The 24,332-nt window shown below is 42.2% G+C and overlaps 1 protein-coding gene across 6 annotated transcripts in view; it reads right to left on the bottom strand.

Annotated features, from left to right (window-relative positions):
- Nucleotides 1-24,332, bottom strand: part of ARHGEF28 (Rho guanine nucleotide exchange factor 28) — a 278,789-nt gene that overhangs the window by 124,191 nt on the left and 130,266 nt on the right. For 4 of the 6 annotated variants that reach the window (XM_019929841.2, XM_019929844.2, XM_073802206.1 and 1 more), the window contains 2 exons: nt 24,214-24,266; nt 23,586-23,646 (listed from right to left, as the gene is read on the bottom strand). In XM_019929841.2, coding sequence (XP_019785400.2) covers nt 23,586-23,646; nt 24,214-24,266 — 114 coding nt within the window. Of the gene's footprint in view, nt 1-8,526; nt 8,656-23,585; nt 23,647-24,213; nt 24,267-24,332 lie in introns of those variants that run through there. The other 2 variants (XM_073802208.1, XM_019929849.3) reach the window with 2 other exon arrangements.

The raw sequence follows: 24,332 nt of genomic DNA, 5'->3' as shown, positions 1-24,332 counted from the left end.
AGCCTTCAAGAGGACATATGTTTATGTTTGAGAAAGGAGGACTCAAATATGTAAACTTTCTTCTGCCCTTGCTACCCCCAAGCTATCAAGGAGATGTTCAGTCATGTGTGGTGTGTATGTAGACTTTGGTGTGATTCGATTTAATCAGCAATTCCTTTCCTTCTTGATGCAGTTCTCCAAAGCCTGCAGCCAATTCGTCTACAGAAAGGAAAAACGGGCAAGCTGAGGGGAAAGAAACTAACACGTTATACAAACACCAGGACAGAAGTGAAAGACTTCAGAGAAAGTGGCAGAACGTGGACAAGACCACTTCAGGTGACTGTAGACAAAATATATGGGCAAAGTGATGAGGCAGTGCTTCTGTATGCTATCATCACAAGAAACCCTATGAGTAATTCGAATCCTGCATAACCTTACGGAAAGACACAGGCACATTAATATGATTGTGCCCACTTCAAAAGTCACCAGGAGCTCCGATTCTCCTGCACCTAGCCCTAGAGCCATGTGTTTTGCCCCCCTTAATATCCCCCAAAGTAACTGAGTTCTACTGCAGACAAGGAACTCCACCAGCAAAATAGAGACTTCTCCACTGAAATGTAAATTCTTTCTTTTTCTTTTTTTTTTTTTGAGGTATAATTGACACATAACATTAGTTTCAGATGTACGACGTAATGATTCAATACTTGTATATGCTGCAAAATGATCACAGTAAGTCTGGTTAACATCCATCACCACATAGAGTTACAATTTTTTTTTCTTGTGATGAGAACTTTCAAAATCTACTCTGTTAGCAGCTTTCAAATACCTTTCACTTATTTTGGGTGAAAGAATATTTTGAATTAGTGAACACGTGAATAGTGGCAAGCACTGCCTGGCACAGCTGCAAATTGTTCTGCCTTTCTCCTCGCCGACTTCTGGTTGGTTCCTGAATACTGTTTCATTAGCCTGAGCAACTTTGGGCAGGTTAGCATGAATGAGAGCTGGATAGGAGATTTGTTACAACTCCTAACCAGGGCTTTCCATTGGCAGGGGCAACGGAGACCAAAGGCACAAGACCCGTGGTTTCTCTGCCCGCAGGGAACAGTGTGAGATAGGTCGGGGGCTACTCTGGGGGTGGCCTGGCTTTTCTCCCTTCCATTCGGGACTCTGAAGGAGGTCACCTTGCAGGCTGCCCCACCCCATCACAAGGACAACCACCACCAGGCACCCTCGGTGAGAGAGCAAGGGCAAGCAGCAGGGCCAGGGCCAGCATTCCTGGGCTGTTCCCAGTTGCCTGAGAGGTGAGAATGGATCCTCAATATCACACAGGCCTCTGAGAAGAACAGGAAGTGACTGAGATGAGTCCTCATGGCCAACCACAGGCCCACCATGGTGCAGAGGAAAGGGCCCCGTACCAGACGTTCTTAGGGAAGCGTGTCAGCCAGAGGCAGAGATTCCAAGGTCTCTGTAGTGTAAGAGCCAAGGTGAGGCCAACTCAGTGAAGGAGAGTCCTGGGTCCCGACCAACACCGGGGAGAGGATCCAGCTGCAGGACTGTGGTCACAGATGCCAGAACACTCAATAAAACAATGGTGCCTCAGGGAAGAGCTCAGGTCAGCAGATCTGCAGCAGAGACCAGGAGGACCCTGGGGCCTCCTCCACACTACCACTAACTTACCCCCCACCCTCACCAGGAAATCACATTCAATGCCAGCCTGGCAAGAAAGGAGGAAGAGGAGGAGGAAGAAATCTGAGTAGATATTTTCCTTAAAAAGACTGAGCAGTTACCAAAAATGACTATTTTCATTATTGCATCGGACCAGGTTTTCTATGTTAGACTAAAATATACCCTTTCCTGTCCCCACTGTCTAGAGGGTAGGACTTCATAAGAAAGATCAGATCTATTATAGATAAAATAGAGAAATAAAGGCAAAATAAAGAAATAAAGGCAAAATGAAAAGCATCTGAATGTAGTGTAGTAAAACTTTCACTATTTACTGCCTGCTTTCTGTGATCCAGCTATTGGAGATGTGAAAACAGGTCAGCTAGGCTCCACCTTCAAGGAATTCAGTGTCTTAGGGGTGAGGGACACTAAATAATAGTTGTGATACAGTAATGTGAGGGCTGTTATAAAAATATACATGAGCCAGAGTGGCACAAAGGAGAGAACGATGAACTCAAGGGATTTCACGGGAGGCTTCCAGAAAAAGGATCTTCAAGCTGCATCTTTAAGGGCAAGTTAGAGATTTCTAGTTGGAAGAGGGAGAAATAGTCACCTGGACTTGCTAAACAAAAAGTAAAAGGGGGAGGGGAAAGATTTACTGAAGCCATGTGAGGGCAACTCCAAAATGGAAGGAATTTGATATCCAAGCCTTGAGAGGGGGGCGTCTTGGCAGCAACAGGCCCCCAAGGACTAGAACGAGGACCCTACCACAAGACTGCTTCTCTTTACACGTGCGCAGTATTTCCTCCTACTACAGACGGCTTTCTCCCAGCTAACGGTTTCCATTCCCACCCTTCCAGCGCTGCTACCCGAGAAGGAAGACATCACCTTCCAAATTCCAGTTTGAAGAATACCAAGGAAACACACTGATTTACCAAGTTGAGATCATGTGCCCACCCGGGGACAACAGCTGTGTCCAGGCAGGAGGAGTGTTGCGATCGGGCTACCTGGGTGGGACGCCCACCCCACTGCATCCAGGAAGGTAAGGTCATATGAGAAGGTGGCAGCATCATTTGGACCCATGGCCAGAGCAGTGGAGGGGCCGCCCGCTAAAGAATGTGTGTGCTGTTCAGTGAAGGGCAAGAGAACGTGAGGCAGACAAAACCAACTCTCCAGGCCAAGTTAACATCTGGCCCCTTTCTACGTTTCCATGCCCCATGAATCAACAGCACACAAGCCCGGGCTATCGTCCATCACCTTGATACACTCTATGTATGCCTGACTCTGCCCATTTGCTTGGAAGGACAGTCTATTAAAACCCCACCAGTTCACCCCAGGCTATTGAAATGACATCCCTTTCATGATGCCCTCAACATGAACTGATCTCTTCACCTTGAACTTTGACAGTAATTTGTCCTGAGCTCCCCTATTGGACTTATCACATTCTGCCTTAATTAATATATCTGAATAAACAACCATTGGTCCTTCCCCAAAACCAGAGTGGTAGGCAGGAATCTCTTGAACATGGGGTGATAAATTAGAATAGTGCCTCCTTGCCACTGACAGGAATTAATGCAGAAATGCATCTTGCCTAAGAATTTGAACTAACTCAAAATAAAGGGAAAAAGTCAGTTTCAAATACGTAGCTATGTGGTTTGGCAACAGGCTTGTAATGGGCCTCCTCTCCCAGGCTGACAAAGGTAGGCCTCCTGGCAGAGTCTGAAATTGAAACTGCTCCAGGTGAGGTTATCTGTCTTCTTTGTGAGTCAACGAAACCTTAGTAGGTTATGTCACCTTTAGGAAAATGTTTCTCTTCCTTAAGAAGGATTTCTGTAGTGACTTACTCCTCCTATGGTATTCAGGCATCCTTTGGGGAATTTCTAGATGGGATACATACATGCACATGAAACTGTGTATGTATTTAATAAAACTTCTTGAAAGAAAGGAAGGGAGGGAGGGAGGGAGGGCAGGAAACAGGAAGAAAACAAGTAAGTCCATGAGACAAAAGTAACTCACTTCTAAAAATTATTAAACCTTCTGAAATGTCATCATACCTTTAATACGTACCAGGTCAGGGATTATCTTTCAGATTGGGTACCTGCTCTCCAAACACTAAATGAGCTCATGAGATAGACCAAGACAGTGGTCTCATGATTCTTATCTCCATTCCCAGCACACTCACTCTCGCGGACTTTATCTTTCTCTGTCCGGGACAAACCTGGGAAGCTTCCAGGTTACACTGGAACCTCTCCCATACCATCTTTTTCTCAGTTCATCCTGCCTCTTCTGCCCCTCACCCGACTATCCAATGCTCCAGTCATCCATTCATCTCTTCCCTCACAAGCCAACGATGTGTGTCAGTACTAGATACTATGTGTGTGGATGTAACAAGACACAGGAATAGCACTAACATTTTACTTCCCCAGTGTCCACTGCCACCTCTATTCCTAGTCCAAGATGCACAGGACAGGGAGAAGCTACGATGGTGAGATACAGTGGCACCTTTTGAATATAAGACAGCTACCCAGGGCTTCCCTGGTGGCGCAGTGGTTGAGGGTCCGCCTGCCGATGCAGGGGACGTGGGTTCGTGCCCTGGTCCGGGAAGATCCTCCATGCCGCGGAGTGGCTGGGCCCGTGAGCCATGGCCCCTGGGCCTGCGCGTCCCAAGCCTGTGCTCCGCAACAGGAGAGGCCACAACAGTGAGGCCCACGTACCACAAAAAAAAAAAAAAAAAAAAAAAAAAGACAGCTACCCATTGAATTCACCATCCCTTACCTCTACTAAGAGGGGGTGAAACACACTGGGAAGAACAAAACCTTTAAAGTCAAGGACTATGTCCTGTTGCAGGTCTGGCTCTGCATTTATTGGCCCTGATCTTGGGCAACTCATTTCTCTGAGCCTCAGAGCCCCAAACTAATAAATGAAGATGACACCTGACATACAGGTCTTTTATAAGATAACACATATGAAAACCACCTTGTGTGCAACGAATGAATGCCATTCACCTTATTTTACCATGCTTTCTGTTCCCTGTATTTCTTGGTATGGACTTGGACATAACTTTAAAACTCTTTAAACCTCAGTTTCCTCAACTGTAAAACAGGGATGGTATCTTGAGTTATTTTGAGAATCAAATGTTATAAGTATAAAGTACCTACCACAGCTTAGTAAACAATGGTTATTATGATTAATAAAGTAGTACATACATGCTAGTTATTTTGACTATGACTACAGAAAGTTTGGTCCTAGCTAAGCTCTTCAAGGTTGTTCAGTTTTCAAATAGGCATCGCCTCTTGCATCAGCAAAAAAAAAAGCAGTCTTTCACATTTGTGTCATTACAGAGGCATATGATGGATATGAGCTGGAGTAGGAGAGAATGAGACACATGGCATAAGTGGATGAAAGGCACAAAGAGAAGAAGAGCTCAACACTTTCTGGGACCTGATGATTCATACTAAAAATGCATTTTAAAGACAACAATTATGGGGAACTTAGGTGAAGTCCAATCCCTATATTTTAAAATTTTTCATTAGTAAATATTAAATTTCTTCATTGACTCTCCTACTGAAACCAACAAAACAAAAATCCAGGCATTCCTGGAGTCCTTGAAGTGGACAGTCGTGGATTCTGGCCCACACCAATCATTAACCACTCAGTTTCCAGTACAGCCTGTCCTGGGCTGCCCACAATATGACAAAGGGCAACTTTGAGATCCCAGGAATACATTTTGGGTAGTTTGGTTTTAACTGCTTTCACCCTCTGCTTACATCACATTCCCCTCTAAACACCAGTCATTTCCAAAGGTGTTGCTTTTAAGTTAGATCTTTTTCTCTTTCCTTCTGAGGGAATAAGGATAAGAAAGTAGTAGATGTGGTTTTTAGTTAACATATAAGTATTGATGGGTTTCAAGAAAGTAGTAGATGTGGTTTTTAGTTAATATATAAGTATTGATGGGTTTCTGCTAATCCAATTTTCCTCTTATTACCAAACCCTCTAAGTTTTCACCTCTCGAAACAAACCAGTAATGTGTATGTGTGTCTATCAAAGAACAGTGATAATAAGGCAGGAGGGGATATTAAAAGAAAGAGAATACTAACAAGGAGGATCAGGACACAAAAAAGAAGAGAGGGTAGAAAATATTTCTGAGCAAAAATGAAAGGTTTGCTAATAAGCCAGAAGTCCCAAGCCCTCAACACCCCTTCACGATTTCCCAGGAGACCAGAACCCACATCCTGAGAATGATGTCGGTGATGATTAGAAGGAAGGAAAGACTAAGGAAGAAACTCAAGCCACCTTAGTTTTAAAGACTGACAGAATAAGGGACAAGAGACCACAGCTTTTCACAACCTAACCACGGAACTGAAAAAAATCAGGTTCCTTGGTGTTTCTTCTACTATATGAAGGTGGAACATTCTGTATCCTGGGAGAGGTAGGATCCATTCCAAATGCTTAAGGTCCCTGTAAGCAGGGACAGTATCCGTCTGGTTCACTATTTCGTCCCACCCTCTAGGAAGCACCTGGCACTCTGGACATGCTCGCTGAACACTCAAATGATTCCTCATCACTTCACTTCTTTGGGCCCCATCATACTCACCTATAAAATGAGGTGGTTGGGCCCGGTCATTTCTAAGGCCCTTTTGGCTGCAACGTCTATGGTTCTGGGATTCCGTCCAGCTGACATTACAGTGTGACCAAACCCACCCTTCACACCTAGGCCGTCATCACTTAACAGACAAAGGAAGCATGGGACACAGTCTGACCATCCCCAGCTCTCTGCTACCAATCTTAGTTTCACTTGTCCTTTGTTTATTAGTGGCAAATAGTTAATCATTTTCAAATCCCAGGTACCTGCTTTCACTTGAATTGAGTTTAATTTATACATGGCTATGTTATGACTTTCTGCTGTAGTTCAAACTGGCTGCGTTCCAGCTTTGGATTTCAAAGGAGAATGTGATTAACGCATTCCCTACAGCTCCACTGGACTCTCAAGGTTCTCCACTGGCCTCCTAATCATTAATCCCACATCTCTCCAGGCTGTTAGGCTACCTAACGAGGCCTCCCTACAACACAGGCATCCAATCTGCTAGCCAGGCAATATAAACACAAAACTATATAAAGCAGATTATTCCTCAAATTTAACTGGATGAGAATTAGCACAAAGATTTAGCAGTCTTACAGAACTGCTACCTGCCCTCAAGAATTTCTCCATGTACAAGAACTAATAATATTCACTCTAAGGAATTAAGGACTTCGTGTATCTCCCCTCTCAGAAGTCATTTAAAAGTTTTTAAAAAATTATTTGGAAACAATTTCAAACTTGCAGAAAAGTTGAAAGAATAAGAATAGCACAACGGACACCAATACATCCTCTTTACCCAGATTTACGTATTGTTAACATTTTACTCCATTTTCCATTTGAGTCTGAGCTTGCTTTCACATGCACACATTTGTGCGCCCTATAGATCCTCCCCTCCCCCAGAAACAATTAATGGTAAGCTGCATTTATATCATGGCCCTTTACCCCCAAAGAAGAAGCAATTACATTTTAAAATAGAATATAAGGAAAATAGAATGTTGTACAAATGTGTTAAGTCCCCAGTGATAGAATTTCAAGAATGGCAATGAACAGCGTGGGAGATTTGCTCAGAGCGAGGCTTTCTACTATCCCTAGAGAGTCAACCCACTGTATTCCTGGGATCAGCCTTGATCCCAGGCCGAGAGCAAACACACACTCACGCGTGCGCGCGCACACACACACACACACCCCTCCATTTTATTTTAGAAGGAAAAAGAAGCCTTGAAATGAAACAGGTACGGTGACGACCGACAGCTTCCATTTTTCTCCAGGTAAAGCACAGGGTGATACGGTTGGTCATTCTGTTCTCAAGAGAGAATTCTGCTCCCCCAGGACAAAGCTACAGAGGCGGCCCACTTTCAGAAACACCTCTTCTGCTTATAAGCTCACAAAAATGTTTCTGTTTGAACTAAAAACATAACCACATAAAGTCCCTCTACAACACAAGAAAGGGCTACTCACTACCTTTCTAGTTTTGACAAACCTCAGAAGGCAACAATCACCATCTGCTGGGGACGGTGCACCGGGTACTCAGGCAACCTCCGCTGTTCCCTAACACCAACTTGTCCCTTGGTTTCCAAGACCTGCACCACAAGAGTGGGTTGCAGGTGAGGGGGAATAAGCAGCGTGAAGCCACTCCATTATTATCACGCTGCAAATAAATAGCCCTTCTGCCTCTGGCAGTAAAGCATTTTGCATACTTGGTAATTACCGTTAATAAACTTTTTAATATGTGATTGCATCCCCTGGAGAAACAGAGGCTTTCTTATTGAAATTACTTTCTTAAAATCCCTTCCTTAGAGCATCTACAAAATCAAGAAAGTAGAGTATTAAAGAAAGAATTTTGTTAGGTATAAAAAAACTTTTTTAATTAGCACACACTTGAAAACTAAAACACAAATGCAGCGGATACCCGGTACTAAGCGCACGCATAGTTCTCTGCACACCCCATAAAGACCAGACACATTTAAATCAACAAGACACTTTATTGTCAAGGTAACACCAAGGTAACTGAGCAAATGAATCCGAAACATTTACCTTGTACTAAACTCCCCCCCTTTTTTTTTAAAGGAATAGCGCATGCACAATACAGCACAAAGGAAGATTTAAAGTGAAAGGAACACAAGAAGGATGAGTAGGTTTACCTTAGAAGTCTATCTATAAAATATTTATATTATAAGAGTTTTATAAAGACATGTATAAACATGCACTTATCAGAAAGAGTCTTGCAAAGCAACGAGGAAAAGAAAGGTAAGAATAGGAAGATGCCTGGCTTGGCTCTGGGGGTAGTAAAAGATCGCGCGATCTACCTTGTTTGGACGCCCTCCGTCGAATCTTCATTTTGGGGAAGGAAGGCCACGAGTAGTTAAAAGGTGAGTCCGAGTCAGAATCCATCTTTTTGTCTTGATGAAATCAACAGATTCAACAGCAGAGACTCAGGAAGAACTCGGACATCCCCAGCCAGGAGGCGAGTCTCCCGTGTGATGTAAAAGGAAGGAATGGGGCTGGGTGAAAGCTGCGAACACCGGGAGGGAGAGGCAATAAATGTTTTGCTTCCTTCAGGCGTTCAGGCATGTAGACCAAGAAGGAGGCTATAAATATGCAAGTCAAACTGGGAAAGTAAAAGAAGGCAAGCACAGCAGCTCAGAGTGGTACTGGTACACCGCAGTCCAGTTATTCAAAAGGTCACTGGGAGCAAATGAATCATTAACTCTCTTCTCGTTTGCTGGAAATGGAAATGAAGAAAAAAGGTAACCGCGAATTGAAAGAGAGCCGCCTGAGACTCAAGAAAACCCTCCCAATGCAGACGCCTGTTTTGGTCGGGAGCTAGAGGATCATTTCTCAGAAAAGCCACCCTGTGCAGCATGAGATAAAGGTTGAGGTTTATGCGTGTGGACAGCCAGAAAGCTCCAGTACACAGACAAATAAAGGCCGTCATACTCAGGGCAGGGATTTTTCCAGAGCAATCTATTCTTTCATACCATTGGCAGCTTTTCAGATCTAAGAGCCAAAACAACTCTGATAATTCATTTAACAATCCAGTCTCCCCATCCTTTTAATCCAAAAGGGCTTGGAAGCTTTAACTTTTAACCAGAATTGTACTTATTAAATTCATGTAAAGCCATCCACTTTACCGTTTAGCACAATTGGGGCGTTTTTTCTCCAATTGTCACCAAGTTTGGCCATCCGTCACAAGGAGCTGGGCGCCTTTGGGGCTCTGATCTAAACTCGCAGTCCATCTCAATGGAGCTAGCGACTAATTTACCACAAACCGACAGTTCTTACACAGTCTCCCTGAACAACTCGTCAGTAATTAGCATTCAGTAGAAGCCCATTACTGCCTCCCCATAAATCGTTGACACTGCTCAAACTTACTTCTCTAAACCCCCACCGGCGGGCGCACAGATACATGGGCCAGCATGGCAGCCAGGGTCTGCAGCAGAAAAAAAGTAGATCCCAAGTCTCATACGGGAGTCTCTTTTAAGCATTTCTTTTCACAGAAGTATTGTCTTTTGTTTTGAGGGCATCTGACGGCCAAATAAACTAAAGGAGAGTGGAAACAGTGTGAGGATCCTTTCAACTCTGCAGACCTGGAACATGACAATATGTGTCTTAATTAACATTCATCTCTTTACTTCAATTATTTCAAAAATTGTTGGCACTCTCGTGCCATGCTGTGTGAGAAAACAGATGCATAACCTGCTCCCTGATAGCTAATCCTGTCTGACTGGGCTGGGGTTGGGTGAGGGGTACAGCTAGATGCGAAGGAAATCAGAATTACATACGTCACCTCTGTGTTCATATGGGTTGCTATGTAAATATAGCATACAAGTAGATCAGCTATAAGCTATGTAATGACAAGCATCACAACTGAATTAAAACAAAAAATAAATTCTCTGCTTTGTGACCTTTTATTTGAAGAATAAGTACATATTTTTCTTACTCAGCTGGAGCAACAGTAAGGAAAAATTACTCTCAACTCTACTATCAGATAAGAGAGTTTTAGTCCATACACAACTTTCTATAAGAAAATAGATAAAATCTTGTGAATGGGTTTCCATTCATTCTCAGTTTTAGGACCTAGAACACTGTAGGCAGCCGCTAAACGAATGAATGATTTACACAGTTAAGTCCCAACCCGTAGACAAAGAATCTTTATATGACAGCTGTAATATTTTTAGTAAATATCTGCTAATTGAAGTGTGTATCTTGACCAAAAAAAAATGCTATGCGAACTCTGGTAAAGTGTTTAAATATATATTTGCATTTTATTCATCATAACAGTGTCTACGTTTGCAAACAGCAGTACTGTTGGGTGGAGAAAACCCTTTGTTCTCTAAGGCTCCCTACAATACTTGGGGTGTGCACAGAACTCTTGCCTGCCTGAGAGATGTCCAGAGACCCTAGAAAGGGAACCTCCACAACTGTAGACAAGCACCATTTGGAAATGAAGGTACTGGGTCAGGAAATACTGTTATCTTTCTCATTATCATGCAAAGTAAAGTTTTAGAGCCACTAAAGTTTTAGAGCCACTAAACCTGGGATAAATCCCAGGTCAACAAACTACTGGAGTGGGCTGCTCCTCTCTTAAGCGTCAGAGACAGGTCAGAAGACCTTCAGGACAATGCAGAGATATGAAAGAACTTTGTAAAATGCAGTTCTTGAGTTGAGATGCCAGATAGGTGCATCTCAACCTAATTATCCCCAAAGCACAGTCCTTGTTGACCAATTCCATATCAACTGATGGTTGATATAGAAATTATTCTGGCAATAAAACTACTAGAATTACCCAACCAGTACACATGAGAAACCCAACAAGAGACTTTCCAATCTCACTTGCTTTATTATTTATTGACATGGTTTAAAGAATAAATTGAGTTTACTGACCAGCAGTGTGCACAGTTAACATAAAAAGTGGAGTATCAAATATTGCGTTGACAGTCTTTTTTTAGGCCAACTCGTTTTCTTACCAAAGAATTTCTCCTGAATATGGGTCATTTATCCTCCTTGTTTTCTACAGTAATTGAGTTTGTCCCAGCATTGGGTCAATGTGATTGCATTTAAATTAATTCAAGATGTTATTTACATCTCATTCATATTCAACGGCTTAATTTCTTTGCTTTCTCTGACGGGCTGATTGCAATTGCAGTTGGCAGAATTCAATGATATATCCCCAAGGCTACTTTCTCACCAGATATCATACAACCATGACAACATAAGAATGTAAATGATTTCATCAGCCTTACTGTGCCCGCTCTAATTAGAAAATCCTTTACTTAGAAAATAACCTCCATAAAGTCTCAATTATCCAGGACACATGCTGTCACCTACCTCTCAACAATGATAAAACTGAACCTCCCTAGAAGAGTATTTATATTTCAAGTTAAATTACAGTATTTGTACAGTTTTCTTATCCTCCAATGGGATCCAAAATTCCTTGAGGACAAAAACTGTGTTTTACATTCATATTTTTAAGGAGACTCAAGCTGAAAAGAAAAAGTACAGGATTTTGGAGCCATATATAGATGGTCGCCGGCTTATGATGGTTCAACTTAGGATTTTTCGACTTTACCGATGGTGCAGAAGCAACACGCATTCAGTAGAAACCGGACTTGGAATTCTGAATTTTGATCTTTTCCCAGACTGGCGATATGCCCTATGACACTCTGTCATGAGGCCGAGCAGTGTCAGCGAGTACAGATCCCAGTCAGCCACACGATCAGGAGGGTAAACACCCTCTATGCTTACAGCCAGTCTGTACCCATACAATCATTCTGTTTTTCAGTTTCATGACTGTATTCAATAAATTACGAGATATTCAACACTTTATTATAAAATATGCTTTGTGTTAGATGATGATGCCCAATTGTAGGCTAACGGATGTGTTCTGAGCATTTAAAATATGCTAGGCTAAGCCAGGACGCTCCGCAGGTTAGATTTATTAAATACATTTTTCACTTATGATATTTTCAACTTATGATGGTTTTATTGGGGCACGACCCCATCATAAGTCAAGGAAGATCTATATATCTGGACTCTGTCACTTATTTACTTAGTGGTCCTCACCAAGTCACTCATACCTTCTGATCCTCAGTTGTTTCCTATAAAATGGGATATCTATACTTCAAAGAGTTGTAGGGATCAAATGAGATTATAACAGTAAAGAACATACGTTTTCACTAAGTTTTAGTTTAAATGTTAACTGTAAATAAAGTTTCCCTTTCATTATATTTCTCTCCTATATTATAGACACTGAAAGATTCTTATCTTTATCTCAAGAGTAATAGCTTGATTTTCAAAACAGAGACACGGCAAAATGAAAAGAAGTTCCAAGGAAATCATACTGAGACAGAAAGAGGAGGATTTGTTTTGCTTTTCTGCTCCATTGTTTGACCACCAGAGACTGCAGTTTTTAACACTGTTAAACATGATTCTTGGGGAAAATAATAATAATAATCAAAAAAAATACAGACAAAAGGCAGCAGGACCCATGATGCAAGGACAAGCCTATCCTGGATAATTTCAGCCTAAACAGTGACAATTTCATGTAGTTCAAGTTCCAGCATTAGGTGAAAGTCAGAGATGATCAAAGTCTTCCTCAAAAACCTCTTAGAAGGCACCATGTCATCACTCTAAGTTCAACAGAAACAGTTCTTTGCTGGAGAACATCGTTACCTCGGTCGGGCACCAGAAGAAATGGTTGGCTTGGGCTTCCCTGGTGGCGCAGTGGCTGAGAGTCCGCCTGCCAATGCAGGGGACGTGGGTTTGTGCCCCGGTCTGGGAAGATCCCACATGCTGTGGAGCGGCTGGGCCCGTGAGCCATGGCCGCTGAGCCTGTGCGTCCGGAGTCTGTGCTCCGCAATGGGAGAGGCCACAACAGTGAGTGGCCTGTGTACCGCAAAAAAAAAAAAAAAATGGTTGGCTTTCACTGAGAGGCCATGTTTTACAGAAAACAAAGGTCTTAAAAGCACAGCTCACATCCACGCGTAAGATACACTCACTGTGAGCCCCAGGGAGGGAAGCGCACATTCACGTCCAGCCTCATGCTCACTCAGGGCTGTTACACTCACTGAGTGTAGAACCACCTGAGGTTCAAATTATTCTTTTTCTCCCTATCTCCCCTCCCTGTTGTATTTTTTTAATAGAGCCTATAAAGTTGAATTCACATAAAATAGACATGAAGTAGGAGCATGGTACAATGGTGGTCATAAATTAGAAACCCAGGGTGCCACCATTCATAATACCACCTTACTTTAAAAATAAGAACATTTTTAATTCTTATCTACCTTAATTACCTTGATTTATTTGAACAAAAACTCTGCATGCCCCTCCGAAAGTTCTGATATGCCCCATTATGTCATCCTATTATCTAAGGGGGAAAAAACCCAGACACAACCTAGAAGTCCAACAAATGAAATTACCTGTATTATCATATACCCACATGTAATACAAAAAGAGAAAAAAATTCTCAAAAACACTTCAGAATAGGAAAATAATAGATTTTCTGACCAAAGTAACATATTAAAGAATTATGTTGTCAAAGCCTCCACCAGCATTTAGTATTGCTACAGATACAGGTTCTACTTAGCTGATTCTCTCAAGGAAATAAAGATCCTTGGTGGACCTCTTTTTGTCTTAAACACTGAAGTTCCTGGGCATAACCTGAAAGGAAAGAATTAGGACAAATTCACTAAGTTTTTCTGAATGATACATTATGAAGAATTTTGAATTTGTCCTGAAGAGGCAGCTGTGGATAGTAAATGTAAGGGTCCCTGGAGGTGGAAGAAGCAAGGTTATGGGCCATAAGTCTGGACAGAGAAAGGATGGAGGGGGAGGAAAGTATCTTGTTACAGCCTGAGGAGAAAAAAAATTCTTCATAGTAGGAAGAGCTGAGGCACCTAGGGAAGCAACATCTATGATTACATTTGAAGTTTTTTCTGATAATGTTCCAATTTTAATTTTTCCAAACCTTCGGAAAAAGTTTCTTACATGATATGGACTTATTCACAAACTTTTTTTTAAATCAATTTTAACATCAAAGTTCAACCTATTGTTCTATAGACTTTTACGGTCATTCACATGTAAATAAGTTAAAAGAGCAAAGAATTTAAATCGTTTTAATATAAGTGTTATCAAGCCTACAGTTCTGAAGCTGAAATTCACACAAAATGTGATGGATAATCCTGTTTGTTTGGGGTTTTTTTAAAGGGTGGGCTCATCTTGTATATGCTACTGGAGTATTGCTGCTTCTAGGCCCTCTCAACTGACACAGCGATGAAATATGTGTGTCCTAACCTAGGTATATACACGTACCTACAAATATTTCCATACGCAACCATGTGTATCTATTTTAACTAATCATGAGTACATAGTGATGTCCACATCGCTCATTCATTAGCACATGGATCATTCTGGCCTCCTCCCCTTGCTTCTCTGTAAACTCCCACTCCAATAGTGAAAAACCTGACACCTACTCTCCATCATCCATTGACTTACTTATTTCCAGTATATATTAATAGTGGTATCAGAAATGTTAACCTGTACCCCTATGGGAAACAACTTTCTCACCTAGAAGACATGCTTATGTACAGTTTCTTTTGCTTTTATTCTTACAGACTCTACTCATTTCCAAAGTTACTGAGGTCTGCACCCTGCTCCCATCCTCTACAGTGAGGTTGTTTCCAAAGTTTTTAGTACAATTAGGTTGTTTTGCTACATTTTGCATTCCATCACAGGATCCTCCAACCTCTTCATTTTTTATTTGCACACACTGAAGTTTCCTCTCTGTGCCATAAAGTTCTATGGGCTTTGACAAATGCAGTGTCATGTATCTACCAGTACAGTATCGTAAAGAATATTCACCACCCTAAGATAAAACCCCACAATGACAGGAATATGTAGAAAGGACACAGAAGCCAACTGAAAGAGTCCCTCATCACCAAAGCTAGAACACTCTGAATAAAGTAGTACTAGATGACTACCCAAAGTATAAAATAAATATCCATGAATTTATACTGACATAAACGACTGAATAAATAAGTGAGAGGGATAAAAGTCTCCCATGGAGAAGAATTCCAAATAGTTTTAGACACTTTGCCCACAGGGAAGCATACAGATTACTCCTCATTCCTAAAGTGTGGGCTGCACATCATGACTTCCTTTCAAAGAACACGATATGGGAAGAGGAGTGGGGAAGAGTAACTTTACAGTGGAGAAACCTGACAAACGCTAGCTCTACCAGGTAATCAAGGTCATCATCAACACTGACAAGTCATGCCGATATTATATGCTATTGATATAATGTGATGGAAATGGCGCTTAACCTCTGTGGTCTTCCTCCCCAAACCCATAACCTCAGTTTAATGATAGAGAAAACACCCCAAAATTACCAATGAAGGGACATTCTACAGAATACATGACCAGTATTCCTCAAAAATGTCAAGATCATCAAAAATAAGTCTGAGAAACTCTCACAGCCAAGGGGAGCCTAAGGAAACACAGCTGAATGTAATATGGTATCCTGGGACAGAAGAAGGAAACTAGATAAAAACCAAGGAAATCTAAATAAAGGATGGACTTTAGTCAATAATAATGTATCAAAACTGGTTCATTAATTTTAACAAATATACCATAATAATATATGATGTTAATAATAAGGGAAACTAGGGGAGTCTAGGGGGCTGGGTGTATGGGAACTCTCTGTACCATCTTTGCAACTTTTCTGTAAATCTAAAACTGTTCTACAAAATAAAGTGTGAAAATGTGTTAAAGGATGGGGACAAAATGTACAGACTCTATGTTCATTAAATATTTGTGGAATTCATGCTCAAAGAAAGTGTGCATTGCTTATTCAGATACACAGAATTCAAGTCATGCATAAAACTCTATTTCCCTTTGCTTAAGTTCTGAAGTGAAGTTCCCATGTAGCTCTGAGGGAACTAATTAGACATTGAAAGATTATATGCTAAAAATAATTGTAATTTCTCAGAAACAAATAGTGTCACTTTGGGGTTAATATGTTCCTAAGAGTTAACCCTAATGAGGAGCCCCCATTGGACACTTGGGGGGTAGGTAAGTCTACTTCAGTTAGATCAGCAGAAACCTAATGGTAGATAAATTTCAAGAATCTGGATGAAGCCCAGCTCGCTTCCTCAAAGTTTGCTTCAATATTCTGGACACCTTTAACTTCACTCTTGATTCTGTTTTTTGTTTGTTATTTTAAATGTTATGAAGAAACAAAAGACTATTTACCCCGGGCTCTTGTATTCAGCATATGATTGCATCACTTCTTTCCTATGCTTTACACGTGTTCTTCCGAAGAATCTCATATTGAATAAGAAGAATAAGTTCTGTTGGATTTCTTGCCCATGACTGAAGTAAGAGGCCATGTTTCATAAAAATGTCTTCCAAATTAGGCACTCTAAAAGTTACAGCAAATTGTCCCAATAAATTGATAGAGCTCGTACTGCCTGGTAATGAAAGCTAACCAGAATCTTAATTGCCCTAAAGTCCCTTCCAAGGGATTAACCACTGGGTACTCAGCAAGCCTAAACACACTGACACTGCAATCAAGCCCGAAACCTAAGGATTCCCCTGTGCGGGCAATTCTTTCATTAACCGTCTGCACACACAGGTATTCCCAAGTGTTTCAACAAAAGAAAAGGGGACAAAATCCTTAAGTGGAAATTTAACTTTCCACAAAAAGCATTTACAAATACTATTTCCAGGATGTATTTCATATTTTTCATTTGTTTCATGTTTTATAAGGTAGTTGTAGTTTCCTTAAGATTTTATACTTGTTTGAAATTTATAATGATTTGATTTAATCAAAACAGAACCTTTAGGGACAGAAGCTCTGGAATTATTCACTAAGCTGGTTTGTTTGGAGTTGAGGATCCTGTTTTGGAGAATGAAACATTTAGAGTTCAGAGAAAGAACTGTCATTTTTTTCCCCCTCCTAGATTACATTTCAGAAATTAAGTTGGTTTGTGACATGAAAGAAAAAGGTGATTTAGAATACACGACAGCTAGGTTGGTACTACTGTCAAACATCAGGCCTCCTTGTAACGCCCTATGACATTGGTGTAAACAACCGTCCACTCCCTTCATCCCGAACTGTGCACCTCTTCAGTCCAATAAATGAATGTGACCGCAAACTACAATCACTTGATTCCTTCTTAATGTTTAAAAATAACCTTTAAAGGTTTAATCATCTCATTTAGGTTCAAGTCTTTAGGAAACTTTCAATGAATTTTTTTTGTTTTTTACCTTTCCCACGGATCTACCATGATGTTGACGGGGATCATCATTAAAAGTCTGCAAACCTAATACAGATGGGCTTCCATGAATTGCTTTTGTAACCAACTGAGATAAAAGTAGAACCACAATGCTCCAATTCCCAAAACACTGAAAACCCAGTAGGTCAGAGTGATTTCAGCAGAGCAGCGCTCCCTTAAGGAGCCATGTCATGGTTCTCAACCTTGGCTGTACCTGAGAATCACCTGGGAAGCTTCTACAACTCCTGCAACACAGGCTGCACTTCAGGCCAATTAGGTCAGACTTCTGTGGGGGTGGGACCAGGGCTTCAGGATTGTTTGTTAAAGCTCCAAGGTAATTCCAACGGGCAGGCAGAGTTCAGATAACAGAGTACTTAGATTAATTAGCGACTCCTAATCTTAACTCACTTTTATTTTGTTTTTAAACACGTATTTGTGATCAAAAACTAGGCAGAACATTAGACCTATCATTAGACCAGACAGCTTCCTAGCCTTGGGACTTGTTTAAAAAAAAAAAAAAACGTAAAAAATTATAAGAAAAGACAATAACATGAAGACATTTCACCTACAATAAGACTTCAGTTCCTTCACATTTCCTTGTCTGTAGTATTATATTAACCTGAAAACCCCTAAGTTCTTTTTTAACTTACGGGATAAAAGTCTGTCAATAAATATTACAATTGTCTAATTTAAAGAAAAATGCTTTATTCACATTCCACAAGGAGAATTTTATCCAGAGAATGAAACCACAAATAGAAAAGGCGGAACGCTCGTGATAAGAGAACCACATTCAGCTTATACCACTCAGCAGAATTCCAGTAAGTTGGCAATTTCTTCTACCAAAACCAATTTTTAAAACCTCAACAACTGCAATAAGAAATTTTCATTGAAGTGAAGGAAAGGAATAAAATCTGAATCAGAACTTTTACAAATAACTGTGCATTCCGAGTGATCTTCTTGGGATATTTCTCCAGCCCCAGCCCCTTTATTTCAAAACCGAAACACTGGTAAGCTTTGGTTTGTGGTGGAAAGATGACCCCAAAAACAGAAGAGAAAAGAAGAAAATCTACCCAAAACTTTTGTAGCCCGGGGCATAAAGAGAGACCTGCCAGAAATTAGGCTTGAAAACTTACTTTTCAGAAGGCTAAGAGCTCTGCTAAGGTTACTCCCTCTCCCTTTTTTCTTTTCTTTCATGTTTCATGCAACAGTTCTGAGATCTCAATATAGATACACATGAGTTACGAAATAATCACAGCTGAAGGAGGACCAGCTTCCAGTGACATGGGTCCTAGATCTTAAGATTCCACATTTTGGACCTTGCTTCTGCAAATAAAGTTTCAAGATGTTTCCAAGCAACTTAAAATTGCTCTTTTATAAGGTTTTATAGCTTAGTAGCATCAATTCCATTTCCAAACTTTAAGTTAGTATAAGAAGAAAAGACTAACCTAATTAGTCCTACTTATTGGTGGTTTGCCAGACTAGCACTGTTGACTGCACCGTCTCCACCCAGCTCACCACCTAAAGCCATGGGCCTGGACTCTCCCAGACACACCCACAAAAGCAGATCTTGGATAAGGAGTTCCTGCTGCCCCTAGCATTCTGTTCTGAGGGACTGTTCTTTGGATCTCCCAATCATTATCTTCCAGTTTCCCTTTGGTGATGTTTTCCTAAGCTTCCTATGCGGGGTCTCTGTTTCTCTGTCTTGTCTGTGTCAGCTGGGTTGAGCACCCTGAAACACCTCACTTCCTACTGTTTGTTTCTGTTTCTGCTTCCTTCTCTTCCCGACTCGTCTGGATGAGTTTTTCTGGTATCAAGTCAGGTTTCCTTTCACATCCAGCTTTGGTTCATCTGTCTCCCTAGTGCCCACCTTCCCAGCCTCAACATCCACTAAGAGGTTTTCGCATATTACATATAAGTAATGAAGAGTAACAGCAAGGAAGTGACCCAGGGCATTAACCAATAACTGGGATTCGCGCCTCAGCATGTACTGACAATTGGGCCACTCTGTAAAATCAACAATACATATTATAAAAAGGAGGGTTTTGTTTTGTTTTCCTGGTCGATAAACACTTGTGGCAAGAATCTATGACATTTTCCCTTCTTCATACAAAAGTAATCATAGAAAAATGTACAGCATCATTTTAAGCTACCTTCTAAAATGAAGCTTACTTGTGGCATATAATGTTACATGAATAAAGCAGGACATAGAATTCTATTGTTTACATGATCACAACTATGATCACGTAAACACACCAAAATTTAATAGTCGCTGCTTTGGGGGTGGCAGAATGATAGGGCTGTTTTTCTATTCTAAAATTTCTAATTTTTCTACTGTGAGCATTTATTACTTCTGTAATTACAAAAGACAAAACTAATTTATTTTTTCTAAGCGTAACAATAAGACGCTTAGAACCTCCGGCACTTGCATCAAGCTCTCTCTCCGCCAGCCAAAGAGCAGATACGGCACCACTTCCGGCCCAGCACTTCACGGTACCGAGACTTCACAGGCAGGAGGAGGATGCCAGCCGATTCCACCACCACTGCCCCTAGGGTCTCTACCTCCCTCCCACCTTCTCCCACGGGGAAAGTTAAACGTGCTCCGAGCTCTTGTCGTAACACGTCGGTTTTACCAATCCTTCATTTTTCCATCCAAATGGTCATACAATACACAGCTTGAGCCAGTAAAGTTCAAGTCATCTTCAGTCCAGTGCAGGCAGCGGCTGATAAATGACTGCAGGAAAGTCAGTTTCAATGTGAGTGTCACTAAATCTGGGCTGTCCCGTACAACCTCACTCACACTTGAATATCACTTGCTGAGGGAGCAGGAGTGTCACCCTCCAGGGGCTTCTGTAACCCACCTGAGACACTGGCACTCTTGTTTCACAGTCCTCAGGCACACACTTAACTTTTAACTGGAAATCTGAATTTCTAATCAGGCACACGGCTTTATTTTTTCAGATTCAACCTTTCAAAAGAAGAGTGTGCAAGACGTTTCCGGCTTTGCCAATCCAGTGATGGCTTATGCATCTTTTGTTTGCAGCTGGTATTCCAACGGGGCAGCCAAAGCTCACCCTCTCCACTGTATTTCCCAGAGGTTGTCCACGTTTCCCGCGAGATGTCCGCATCACTTCTCCCTGGTACAACAGTCACAGCTGCCCACTGTTGCGCTTCTATTCCTTAATCATATTTAGCCCCATATCCTTGAGCCAAATGGACCCTTCCTTCCTTTTAATTTCCATATTGACCCATTTCATTTACCTTCTCTTCTACCCTTTTCTCCAGATGCTTTGCCCTCTCCCCGCACCCTACCTGACCAGAATGTGAAGGCACTGCACGCTGAGGAGTCTCACTCTTCACTGTGGCAGCGACAGAATCGGACCCCAGCGCTCAACTCATACCCTCCCCTTTGAGCAAAAGGCCAAGCCCTCACAGTTATCCACAGAGAGCGGGGCCCTCACTTCTGGACTCACCATAAATGTAATCTTACTATCACTACGCACTACTGTGGTGGTTCGGGGGCGCCAGCTTGGATGAGGTTACCAGCTGTTACCCACTGGAGACTTTATTCTTCCAATCAGTAGTCATTTTCAGCATATAAACTAATGGTGAGCTGGTTCCTGATGCTCATGGGCCAACGACAGCAATACAAAGGGAGCTTACGCTGGTGCTTCCCTGTCCAGTGTCAAAAATAAAGTTCAAAGGCAGTTCCTCAGTCACACTGGTCATACGTCCCATGCTATATAGACATATGTGGCTACCTGGCTATATCTGAATAGCGCGGATACAGAACATGCCCGTCATCACAGAAAGTTCCACTGGAACGGCGCTGATGTCGTTTATGAGATCGCACTAAACTCACGTCACACCATTTTGAATAACACAAATCAGCAAAGACATATACCTCAATGCCATGTTTATCAGCACTTCCTTAGAGACCAAGCAGAATATAAGCACATATAAAGTAGAACGGTTTAGACGCGGCCACGGGGAAAAGCCATTTCCGGTTCCAGACACCAGCTTACCACCTAATTCTATTATGTTCTTTGCATAAAATCAGGTGACCTTTTCTAATCCACCAAGTTTAAATGAACAACAAAGCCAATGTTCGCACAAGGGATAACCATTCATAGACCTTCTCATAAATCACCGGATTAATGTCATACACGCTCGTCTCTCTCAAATTCTTTATCACGTCCCTCCTCAGACACGACATTACTGACAAAACACCCCGATCAGGTCAGGCTACTGCAATGTCCGTAATATGTGCCTTCCTACCCAGCAAGGATACCGGTTTGAGAACGGAGTGAATTTTTGAAGTCTAACATGAAAATAATCCTGCTATCTAATACTTTTAACAGCCAGCACTCCTCCCCCACCAGCAACCTGTCTCGGTAAACATTCTTCAAAGCGAACATTCCTGGGAGCATGATGCAATCTGGAGATGAGACATCCTGCATGCGTGAGCGGCAGTCGAGCTCTGGGCTTCAACAGCCCGCGACACTCACCCACGTGGGCACGTTTGCTTTCATTTCTCCTTCCTCTTCCCCTCTTCTGGAAGTAAATCATTACTCTTACCTTCTATAGCAGAAATATTCAAGGTGCGCACAAAGCCCGGTATGATCTAGTTTCTATTCCAATTTCAGTAGCACCTCACACAAGGAGAGCCAGAAAGCACCTCTGGCTTGTGGCCAAACTACAAGCAGCACAGCCAGCCGATGCTGAGGGTGCTTCCTCCTCACCCTGCTTTATTCTTGTAACTGCTCTGTTGCATGCCTGCACTCCCCAGGGAGCCCCCTGCACCGCCAGGCTCCGCAGGCCACCCACCTTCGCTACTAAGTTCACCCAGGGAGCTGTCTTGCTTTTCCTTGATTTCACATCAGCCCAAGCACTTGGTCACTGCCATAGCCACCACCACACCCCTGCCACTCCCAAGACTGCTCTGCCCAGGCACCTTCCAGGTGTGTGAGCTGCTGCAGCTTCACTGAGCCGGAAGAAACCAACTGGGCAATCTCTGGATTACCTGCTTCCCCCTTATCAGCCCCAGACCATCCAAGTGCCCGGACAAGGCATCTGCTGATAGCCCAGCCTGTGTATGTCCTCAAACCCCCAAGAGCTTCATCAGGCTCTAACTCAAAGGTTAAGTCTGGAGCCCTGATTAGCCCTGAAGAATTAGAAAATGCCCGAGGAGGAGATTTGGGGAGGTGCCCCTTGGGGAGTGGTGAATTACAATGCTTGTGAGCAGACAAGAATTCCCAGGGCCAAGGGGAAAAATACTTGCCCCTTGCCAAGGGAGCTCCTGGTTCCTTTGAAGGGACACCCACATCAGATCCATGACCCAAGATAAGCATCTGGTCTTTTCCTGAGGCCAGGGGATAAGATCACACAGGCTCAGCTCCAAGGGCCCCCCCCCTACCGGGTATCAAAATAGGATAGCGGTAGGGCTTCCCTGGTGGCGCAGTGGTTGAGAGTCCGCCTACCGATGCAGGGGACACGGGTTCGTGCCCTGGTCCGGGAAGATCCCACATGCCGCGGAGCGGCTGGGCCCGTGAGCCATGGCCACTGAGCCTGCGCGTCCGGAGCCTGTGCTCCGCAACGGGAGAGGCCACAACAGTGAGGCCCACGTACCACCAAAAAAAAAAAAAAAAAAAATAGGATAGCGGTAAACTTGGGGATTCTGAGGCCAGGCAGGATGAAGTTATGAGTCTCAACTGCCCCATTTACCCTCTACCAGTGGGCTCAGTCGCCATCACCTGAAACGGAAGCTGGTAGTGCCAACCTCATAGGAATAACAAGGTAACATATGACAAGCCCCGAGCCAACATCTGACTCAGAGTAAAACTGTCTAGAAAAGCTTGGATTGCTTTCTTTGTTTTGTTTTGTTTTTTAGAGTGTAAATGGAGATTGAATGCCTGAAGTCATAGTATTATAACTGATGCTGCAAAAAAAATTTACCTGGGTGGGTTTCAAGAAATAGACAAGGCCCCCAGGAAGGAAGATTTTATTTCTAAGTAGATTTTCTTCTTGTCGCCTGCATACCTGGGTCTGTGATACCCCCATATGCATGCTGGGGGGAGCAATATTTTGGAACATACCCAAATATAGACTGTCCTGGTCTTCATGTTCATTCAGTTGAACCACTGGGCTTTTCACATGCTGGAAAAGATAAAGTCAGGTGGCTTTTTTACAAGTTACTTACTTGATAACAGTAATGTTTATTTTTGCAAATGAAAAAACAACCTAAGAAAACATCAGTAAAGACACGTTACATGTGTCACCACACATAAACAGAAAACTAGTCTTGTACGTAATATTAAGAGCTAGAAATAAGGGAAGAATCTGTCCCAAGCTGATGCATGCCTAAAAGCTATCGATAGGTTATTTTATATTCAGAGAACATCTCCCAAGTTCATTCCTGCAATGGCATTGTTGGCAAACATCTGTAGATATCATCTTCAAGTACGAATTTTTGGAAAAGGTATACAGTCATCTTGCATATACAACTACGACCCAGAAAGACAGCTAGGTTTGCTCATTAAGAGCAGAGATCTAAAATTCGATAAAGGAAGCAATTTCAAGTTATTCTGAATGTGCCCTGGGACATATCCCTGAGGGGTTTTTTTGCTTTGGGTTTTTTATCCTATGTTTATTACTGCTAGGTCTTCACTTCTACTTCGACTCTGGAGAGAAGCACAAAGATGAAAATGGGCAGGGAATCATTACCTTTACATTCTCCTCTCCAGGCGATGATCTGCTGGACACCGAATTCTTAATCTCTGCAAAAGGAATAATTCTTATCAGGATCTGCTGATAGGAATTTCCATTAAAAAAAAAAGGAAGAA

This window comes from Tursiops truncatus, chromosome 3 (assembly GCF_011762595.2).
Source record: "Tursiops truncatus isolate mTurTru1 chromosome 3, mTurTru1.mat.Y, whole genome shotgun sequence".
Classification (NCBI taxonomy): domain Eukaryota; kingdom Metazoa; phylum Chordata; class Mammalia; order Artiodactyla; family Delphinidae; genus Tursiops; species Tursiops truncatus.
Note: the sequence above shows the minus strand (reverse complement) of the source record. Positions and strands in the feature narration are given on the sequence as shown.